The sequence below is a fragment of the Suricata suricatta genome, chromosome X (assembly GCF_006229205.1).
Source record: "Suricata suricatta isolate VVHF042 chromosome X, meerkat_22Aug2017_6uvM2_HiC, whole genome shotgun sequence".
In the NCBI taxonomy this organism is placed as follows: domain Eukaryota; kingdom Metazoa; phylum Chordata; class Mammalia; order Carnivora; family Herpestidae; genus Suricata; species Suricata suricatta.
The window spans coordinates 1,106,794-1,116,979 of record NC_043717.1 but is presented as its reverse complement, the minus strand read 5'-3'; the positions used below and the strand labels follow the sequence as shown (position 1 = coordinate 1,116,979).

At 47.3% G+C, this 10,186-nt stretch overlaps 1 protein-coding gene across 1 annotated transcript in view; it reads left to right on the top strand.

Annotated features, from left to right (window-relative positions):
* The window catches only part of LOC115283781 (translation initiation factor IF-2-like), a 27,081-nt gene that overhangs the window by 12,025 nt on the left and 4,870 nt on the right, over positions 1 to 10,186 (top strand). The window contains exons 7-9 of the mRNA XM_029930162.1: positions 375 to 437; positions 2,098 to 2,160; positions 8,763 to 8,825. Of these exons, the coding sequence (XP_029786022.1) occupies positions 375 to 437; positions 2,098 to 2,160; positions 8,763 to 8,825 (189 nt within the window). The remainder of the gene's footprint in view (positions 1 to 374; positions 438 to 2,097; positions 2,161 to 8,762; positions 8,826 to 10,186) is intronic.

Here is a 10,186-nt window from a genome sequence, read left to right as displayed (position 1 = left end):
TGGATGGATGGATGGATGGATGGATGGATGGATGGATGGATGGATAAATGGATGGATGTGCGAGTGCGTCGAAAAATGAATGGATGGGTGGGTGTTTGGATTTCTGTATTTGTGTGTGTGTGTGTGTGTGTGTGTGTGTGTGTGTGTGTGTGTGTGTGCATCTGTTCAGTTGGGGTTTTCTTTAAACTCCGGTTTTGATATTTTTTCATCTAGAGACTCAGGGATGTTCCCCTGGTCCTTGATCATCTTTGAAACCATGGGCAGCAGGTTTGAGTGACTAGGGCCTCTAACGCCATGTTGATTCTCGTGTTTCACAGGCTGCAGCTATCAGAATGCTACTTTTCTCTAGTAAACTGCACTGTTATTTTCCGCAGGAAACAACCCCATGCTGAGGCCCCAGAATCCGCCCCAGCCGGGCATGGCTGTTAACAGTGGAGGTAGGCAATGTCCACCTTCAGGCTCCCCTCCCTTCTTCTTGGATGGAGCCTGCTTTGTCTTCTTGCAGGCTTTCCTCACCTGCCTTTAAATAGAGAACGGCTCTCACGATGCAGCAAAGATGTCGGCCTCCAACGCAGGGAGAGCTAGAAGGCTGAACCCCAGTCACACATTTCATTCAGAGTTGCTCTGACTGATGCAAAATAAGGTGTGCTTGACAGATACTTTATTGTGGTGCGTTTTTAACAGGGCAAAGGACAAGTTACTTTTTCGTGTGTTTTCGTGTTTCTAGGTGATGTCCCCTCAAAAACCCACCTGCGTTGTGCTCTGAATTGTCTCATTTATCCTCCATGTCTGTGTGGTTTCAAATGCTTGGGAGATGCTGCTCCCATAGACTTCTTTAAATAAAAATTATGTGAAAGGAAACAATGAAGGACAGTGTTGGTAAGTCCTTAGCAATCACAAAGCACTGAAAACCTAAAAACAGACCAGGCAGGGCCACATGATGCAGAATTAAGTCTAGGGTTTCCATTAGCAGTTCCAGTATTCCGGCACTGAGCTAAATAGAAATTTATCTCCTCCAGGAGGGGTCACTCACTGTCTGAAAAAGGATCCAAGGAAACCGTTACCTAATTGAAAAGCAACAGTAATACCCATAGCCCAGTTTTACCCTGCCTTTATAAAATTTTCTGTCCAGTATTAACACTCCAGGTACAAGACTCTTTCCTCCAACGTATTCCTCCTGGAATTTACTTTCTTAAAACTTTTTAAATATTTTTATTTTTTATTATTTTTTAAATGTTTATTTTTGAGAGGGACCAAAGTAACATAAGTAGGTGAGAGGCACAGAGAGAGGGAGACCAAGAATATAAAGCAGTAAAAGGTTTTCATTAAATATTGAGACAAAAAGAGGGGATATGCTGGGGAGGGAGGAAAGAGAGGGATAAACAGAATCGGAAGCAGGCTCCAGGCTCTAAGCTGTAAGCACAGACATCAACACAGGGCTCAAACCCATGAATCATGAGATCATTACTTGAGCCATAGTTGGACGCTTAACCAACTGAACCCGCCAGGTGCTCCCCACCCAGAAGGCAATACCACTCCTAGATATAGACCAGCAGCATAACTCACAATAGCAAAATGTTGGCAGCAACCTGATGTCCATGGAAGGAGGGAGAGATGGGTGGGTGAATGGATGGTGGATGGATGGATGGATGGATGGATGGGTGGATGGATAGATGGATGTATCAATGGTTGGATAAATACATGGTTGGATTGGTGGGTGGATGGTTGGGTGGGTGGGTGAATGAATGGATGGAAGTATGGATGGATGGGTGGATGGATAGATGGATGGGTCATTGGATGTATAGGTGGGTGGAAGAATGGGTGGATGAGTGGGTGTTTGGGTTCGTATGTGTGTGTGTCTGAGTGTGTGTGTGCATGCGCCCAGCTGGGGCTTTCCTTTAAACTCTGGTTTAGAGATTTTTACATCTAGGGACTCAGGGATGTTCCACTGCTCCTTGATCATGTATCACACCGTGGCCAGCAGGTGTGAGTGACTTAGGGCCTCTATCGCCATGTTGATTCTCGTGTTTCCCAGGCTGCAGCCATCAGAATGCTACTTTTCTCTAACAGTAAACTGCACTGTCATTTCCCACACAGTTAACAACCCCGTGCTGAGACTCCAGAATCCGCCCCAGCCAGGCATGGCCGTCAACAGTGGAGGTAAGCAGTGACCTCCCTCAGGCTTCTCTTCCCCTGCTTGGATGGAGCCTGCTTTCTCTTCCAGGCCGGCTTTCCTCAGCTGCCTTTAAATAGATAATGGCTCTCACTATGTAGGAAACTATGTCAGACTCCCAGCATGGGGAGCTGGAACGCTGGACCCCAATCACACATTTCATTCCCAGTTTCTCTAACTGATGCAAAATAGTGTCTGCTTGGCAGATACTTTTCCTTATTGTGATGTACTTTCAACAGGATAGAGGACAAGTTACTTTTTCAAGTGTTTGCATGTTTCCAATTAATGTCGCCCCAAAAGCCCACCTGCGTTGTGCTGTGAATTGTATGTCATTTACCTTCCTCTTCTGCATTGTTTCAAATACTTGGGAGATGCTACTCCCATAGATTTCATTTAAAACAATTAAGTGAAAGGAAACAATGAAGGACAATGTTAGGAAAGTCCTAAGCAATCACAAAGCACTGAAAACCTAAAAGCAGACCAGGCAGGGCTGCATGAAGCAGGGCTAAGTGAAGGGTTCCAGAAGCGGTCCCAGGCTTCTGGTGCTGAGCTGGATAGAAATTTATCTCCTCCCAGGAGGGACCCCTTTATGTCTGGACAAGGGTCCAAGGAAGCTGTTTCCTAACTGAAAAGCAACAGTAATACCCTTGGCCTCAGTCAACAGGGGCTCACATCACCATTTACCTTCTGTATAAAAATCTCTGTCCAGTATTAACACTTTAAGTTCAAGACCCTTTCCTCCAACTTGTTCTACATGGCCTTACTTTTTAAAAATATTATGAAAATGTTTTCATTTTGTATTTTTAACTGTTAATTTCTTTGTTTTCTCTTGAAAATTGTTTTAATGTTTATTCATTTTCGAGAGAGAGAGACAGAGCGTGATCAATGGAGGGGTGGAGAGAGTAGGAGACACAGAAGCTGAGACAGGCTTCAGTCTCTGAGTTGTCAGCACAGAGCCCGACGTGTGGCTTGAACTCACCAACCGTGAGATCCTGACCTGAGCCAACATCGGCTGTCCAACCAAGTGCACTACGCAGGTTTCCCTAAGATGTTTATTTCTGAGATCGAGAGAGAGAAAGAGAGACAGAGCATGTTTGTGGAATGGACAGAGATAGAGGGAGAGAGACACAAAATAAAAAGCAGCAAAATTTTTATATTCATTTTTGAGAGAGAGATGGAGCATGAGCAGGGGAGGGGTAGAGAGAGAGGGAGACAAAGAAGCGGAAGCAGCTCCAGGCTCTGAGCTGTCAGCACAGAGCTCGATGCGGGGCTCGAACCCATGAACTGTGAGATCATGACCTGAGCCGACGTCGGACACTTAATTGACTGAGCCCCCAGGCGCCCCACTGAATTTCATGTGAAGTCTTGTTCTAGGAGGAATGAACGGGAGTCCGTCACGGAAATTGTTTCTTATCTCGGTACTGGGGAAATGGGGTGCTAGATGTACAGGATGAGTCAGCAGGTCAGTGACTCACCGGTACTTCCAGGGAAGTGAGTGGTGAGGCCCAGTGTGGGCGGGGACCCTCTGGGGGTCAGAGAGCCAGTTGAGGAATTCATCTGGATCCTGTTTTCTTGCCTTACTAAAACTGCACGCATGCACCAACCAAGGGGGGAGATGAGGTAGGGGGGAAGACAATGATGGCCTCCAGCTATACCATCTAAGAGCAGACAGCCCTTGATATCCCATGCCTGACCTGGGCCCATCCGGGGCTCCCGTATGCACCACTTCAGAAGTAAGATGGGTGTTTGACGGCAGTGCTGAAAGTCCTCAGTGTGTGGTGTGTTCTGGAATATTCTGTGGAAAAATGCAGCTGAGCACAGTTGAGCCACATTGAGAAAGAGCTTCCAGATGGAATGCTCTGGGCTTTTCTGCAAGGGGCCACCTGCTCTGACGGGTGGCTCCTGGGGGGGGGGGGTTATTGGGGCTCCTGATGAAGTGGGACTGAGTTTGGGATCCTTTAGGACAAGTATTGAGCCCCAAGGGGTAGTGGTGGTCTTCTCAGAGACACGGACGCAGAAGGACGTCAGAGTCCCCTCTGCACACACCTTCTCCACACGGTCGCTGCTCCTTGGCGTCCCCTGGGCTCCTATGTCTGCACCTGCCCCTTCCAGAGCCTCCGTGTTCGCCTGCTGATGGTGTCATGTGACCCCAGGAGCGGGGTCCCTGCGCTGGCTTGCAAGGAACAGGACGGAACCACGGATGTATTTTGTCCCCACCCCCACCCCACATTTGCGCGTTGAGTACCTAACCTTTCGGACCCCATGATGGGACTCTGTTTGCACACGGGGTCTTCAAAGAGGTCAACCAGTCAAAATGAGGTCATTAGGATGAGCCCTGGTACTGTAACCGGTGTCCCTAAACAAAGAGGAGATCTGGACACGGACACCGACAGAGACACCACGTGACGACGTGGGGAGAACATGGCGTCTGCACGCCTAGGAGAGAGGCCTCAGCAGGACCCGGCCTCTGCCCCATCTGGGTCTCAGTCCCCTGGCCTCGACCCCGCCTGGATCTCAGACCCCCACTCTCCAGGACAGGCTGGGGATCCATGTGTGCGGCCTCAGCCCGCCTCATTTCCGGTATTCGTGATGACGACGGTAAGAAATTTATACAGAACCTTTGCCTATGTTAGGAGAACTCGCTTCCTTGGTTAGACCTTTTTCCCCCATATGTGAACCACCGAGAGTAGAATCCACGAACACAAAATGGAGTTAGTTAATGGGTTTACTTAATTTTACCGATTGACCCCTAGGAGTAGCTGGAAGTCCTCTGAAGAGAGCCCCACCGAGCAGAAGCTCAGGTTTTATTTACATAGGTCAGAGTAGCCAATGAAAACCTTACAGCATTTGGTGGTAGCTAATTATATTGTAAAAATACCACCAGTGACTTGAAGACTTTCACCTGTTGACTTTGCCAGGAGGAGTTCATGTTTAGGGTTACCAGAATGGAAGTAGGTGAGTGAAAACAATGGTTGGTATTTTAGGGTCTAACATCCCCCCCTCCTGTTTGTTCCTGCACTTAATCCTACATCAGAGGGTCACTGTCCTGAGGTCCTCAGGCTTCTGCCTCCCGTAGATGAGCCAGCTTCCAGGCCTGAGCAGGAGCAGGGCTGGAGATCTGGAGAGCCAGTTTTTGGATCACTTCACCAAGTTGGGAGTTCTTCTCAGTTAAAAAGGGGTGATTCCTAGTCTTTAAATATCATCCCCACAGAATCGTGTATTACCTCCAGTTGTCCGATTTAGGCCAACAACGAATAGTTTCTGTTTCAAAAAAACCTCCATTTCCAGACATCCAGTCTTAACAACCCTGGCCTCATTATTTACATAATGTCATCAAGAATAAGAATTGTTCATGAGGATTTTTGTTTTTAAGTTTGCTTTGCTGGGACCTTTTATAAGGAATCTCCAGGCTGAACTTCTAATAGCCTCTTCAGGCCAGAAGCCAAGCCAAATACTTTCCATCCGACAGGCCTGTACTACCTGTTGAATTGGGCAAAGTCCTCTTCAGTCTTTAACGCTTAGGAAAAACCTCAGTCTTCAATTGAGGACTTAGTAACCAACTGAAAGCTGTTTTCACCAAAACTTTTCCGTAATTGGTTCCCAAGTTTGCCATCTAAGTACAAAGCATGTTTTTCTTAACAGTTTTAAACATCCTCAGTTTTCTTACACCAAGTCAAAAGCACAACCCTCCATCTCGTAACTAGTTCTTTAGCTTATCTCGTTAGATAATCCACGAATTCAGAACTGTCTTAAAATTACCCATGAAAACTGAGACTGACATAACTAACCATCACTCTAAGTCATTCTGTTCCAGATTTAAATTAAGCACTGAATAAGTTTTCCTTGAGCCCACAGAAGACGCTTTATTTCCCATAGTTAATTTTGACCTGGGGAGTTGGCAGGGAAATCTCACTGCTGTGGGTTGTGCCACAACACCAAGGGTGGAGGGGGGAACTGGCGGTGCCTGAGGCCTTGAGAAGTCAGTGATGCAGGCCGGCCCTTCCCCACCCAGGTGCTGCAGAAAAGGAGTGTGGGAAGGAGGAATGGCACCAACAGGAGGCAGAGAAAGAATTTAAAGTTTAAAATTTTGTCAGCTCAACACATCAAGGGATCAAGAGTACCTTCCAGGGGCCATCCAGTTCCGAAAGTCGGCCATTCCAACTCACAGAGTGTCCACAACCTGCCCCTAGAAAACTTAATCCCATAAAACATTCTACGGGCGTATACGTTTTTGACCCTGAGTTGCCCATTTAGCAAAGAATATTGAACAAAGCACAAGGACACAGACGGTGACAAGTCGAAAGAACAAACGTATCTGACAGACACAAGTGGCACCAATCACAGAAAACGGTAACAAGAAACACAAAACCTAGGACCAGTGGTTGGGGTGATCAGGCCCAATGCGAGTGGCCCGGAAGACCCAGCGAGCGAGCGAGCGAGCTAGCGGCCTGGAAGACCGAGTGAGCAAGCAAGCGAGTGACCTGGAAGACCAAACCCCTGGCCAACGTCTTGGTTGGTTCCAGTTGGCGAGGTTCCAGGCCCGTCACCCCTCTGACCCATCCTACGAACAGTCATGAGTGGCACAAATCTTATCTCTGGAAGGGATGGAAAATAAACCCAAACCAATCTGAGGCCACAGTCAGCACCAGGGCTGGCTGAATAGGATCCCTCCTCTCAGGATCGCGCTGGGACCTCCAAAATGTTAGACGTTGTTTTTCCCAAATGCAAGTCACTGAGAGTAGAATCCATGAACACAAATGGCGTTGGTTATTGGGTGTATTTTAGTTCAGCCGAACTGCCCGTCTCCCGTAGCTGGAAGTCCTCAGAAGAGAGCCCTGCCCAGCAGAAGCCCAGGGTTTCAATAGGCCACAGTAACCATTCACAACCTTGTAGCTAATTATATGGCAAGATACCGCAGGGCCGTGAGTAGATGACTTCCACCTGGTGACTTTGCCCTTGCCACAAACCACCTGACGGGGCTCCCGGCAGGAGGCGGAGGGCCAACCCGCGATCCTGCAGCTCAGCCCAACCCCGCACCCCGTGCTGTCTACAAACCCCAGGCCCTGGGGCACAGTGGTCTTAGTTAGGACTCCTGAGCAAGACCACTGTGGCTCCCACGTATTTCCAGAGACGCCCATTGAGGCCAAGTCCGAGCAGGAACTCCTTTCCTGGGGCCTCCCCGCCTGGGGCCTGGGGCGCTCCAGACGGATTCTCGCAGGGAGAAGGCAGAGGAGCCTCTACGTGCCTTTTGCACCTCATACTTTTATCAAAGTGAGCGCTTACTATGTGCTTGCAAGGAAGAACTAAAATCTGTTTAACTGAGCACTTACTGTGTGCTTACAGGGAAGAACACCCAGGTGTTTAATTGATCAGCTACTATGTGCTTGGAGAGAACTCCAAAACGGTTAGGTGAGCACTTACAATGTGCTCTTACTATGTGCTCACAGGGAAGATTTTCAGGTGTTTGAGTAATTCCTATGTGCGTGGATGGAGGAACTCTAAAGCATGATATTGGCTGTGGGTTTTTCATAGACTTCTTATAATGTTTAGGTAAGTTCCTTCTATTCCGACTTTCTCAAGCATTTTTATTATGAAAGAGTGCTGAATTTTGTCAAATGCTTTTTCTGCATCCATCGACAGGATCATATGGTTCTTATCTTTACTTTTGTTAATGTGAGGGATCACATTGATGGATTTGCGAATATTGAACCAGCCCTGTAACCCAAGGATGAATCCCACTTGATCATGGTGGATAATTTTTTTTTAATTTTCTGAATGTTTTATTTAATTTTGAGAGACAGCATGAGCAGGGGAGGGTCAGAGAAGGTGGGAGACACAGAATCCAAAGACAGGCTCCAGGCTCTGAGCTAGCTGTCAGCACAGAGCCCAATGCGGGGCTCAAACCCACGAACTGTGAGATCATGACCTGAGCTGAAGCCGGATGCTCAACCGGCTGAGCCACCCAGGTGCCCCGATGGATAATTCTTTTTATATGCTGTTGAATTCGATTTGCTAGTATCTTGTTGAGTATTTTTGCATCTGTATTCATTAAGGATATTGGCCTGTAGTTCTCTTTTTTTGCTGGGTCTCTGTCTGGTTTGGGTATCAAGGTGATGCTGGCTTCGTAGAATGAGTTTGGAAGCTTTCCTTCTATTTCTATGTTTTGGAATAGTTGGAGAGGAATGGGTATGGATGGACGGATGAATGGATGGATGGATGGATGGATGGATGGATGGATGGATGGATGGATAGATGGATGGATGGATGGGGGAAGCATGGATGGATGGATAGTTGGATGGATGGATAGGTGGGTGGAAGAACAGATGGATGGGTTGGTGTTTGGTTTTCTGTATCTGAGGGGGGGGGGCGTGTGCCCATATGGGATTTTCCTTTAAATTCTGGTTTTGAAATTTATACATATAGAGGCTCAGAGATGTTCCAATGGTCCTTGATCATCTGTGACACCATGGACAGTAGGTGTGAGTGACATAGGGCGTGTATTGCCATGTTGATTCTCGTGTTTCACAGGCTGCGGGTAACAGACGGCTACTTTCTTCTCTGCTAAATTGCACTGTCAATTCCCCCACAGGTATCTACCCCAAGCCAAGGAATGCCTATCTGCCTTCAACGAGCAAGCCCATCAACCATGGAAGTAAGCAGTGTCCTCCTTCAGGCTCCTCTCTACCCTGCTTGGAAGTAGCCTGCTTTGTCTTCCCAACGAGCTTTCCTCGGCTGCCTTTGAAATAGGGAACTGCTCTCACTCTACAGGAAACTACATCAGACTCCCAAGCAGGGGGAGCTAGAGGGTGAACCAGAATCATGCATTTCATTTCCCAGTACTCTGACTAAAGCAAAATAGCCTCTGCTTCGTAGATACTTTACCTTATTGTGATGCATTTTTAACAGGGCAGAGGACAAGTTCCTTTTTTGCGTGTTTGAATGTGTCCAAGTGATGTCCCCCCAGATGCCCACATGTGTTGTACTGTGATTTGTATGTTACTTTTCCTTCATGTGTGCATCGTTTCAAACACTTGAGAGATGCTGTTCCCATAGATTTCTTTTTAAAAAGTTAAGTGAAAGGAAACAATGAAGGACACCGTTGGTAAAGTCCTAAGCAATCACAAAGCACTGAAAACCTAAGAGCGGACAAGGCAAGGCCACATGAAGCAGGGCTAAGTAAAGAGTTTCCGGAAGCAGTCCCAGCTTTCTGGCACTAAGCTGGATAGAAATTTATCTCCTCCTGGGAGGGGCCAATCAATGTAGAGACACGGTCGAAGGAAGCCGTTACCTAATTGAAAGGCAACAGTACTACCCATGGCCTCAGTGAACAGGGGCCCACATCACCATTTACCCTTCCTTTTAAAAAATTTCTGTCCAGTGTTACCACTCTGAGGGCAAGACACTTTCCTCCAAATTATTCCTCTTGGAATTTACTTTCTTAAACATTTTTTAAATTGTTTTTATTTTGTATTATTTTTTAATATTTATTTTTGAGAGTGACAGACAGAACATGAGCAGGTGAGGGGTGCACAGGGACGAAGACCAAGAATCTGAAGCAATAAAATGTTTTGAGTAATTTTTGAGAGCTGGAGAGACCATGCGCTTGGGAGGGGAGGAAAACGGGGCACACACAGAATTGGAAGCAGGCTCCGGGCTCTGAGCTGTCAGCACAGAGACCAACACTGGACTCGGACCATGAACCATGAGATCATGACCTGAGTCAAAGATGGACACTTAACTGAGTGAGCCACCCAGGCGCTCCTGCACCAGAGAGCAATACCACTCATAGGTAAAGAACAGCCACATGATTCACAACAGCAAAATGTTGGCAATAAGCTGATGTCCATGGAAAGAGGGAGGGGTGGGAGGGTGGATGGATGAATGGCTGCATGGATCGATGGATGAATGGATGCATGCATGGATGAATCAGTAGTTTGATAGATGTATGGTTGGATGGGTTGATGGATGTTTGGGTGGGTGGATGGGTGGATGGATGGATGGATGGAAAATGGA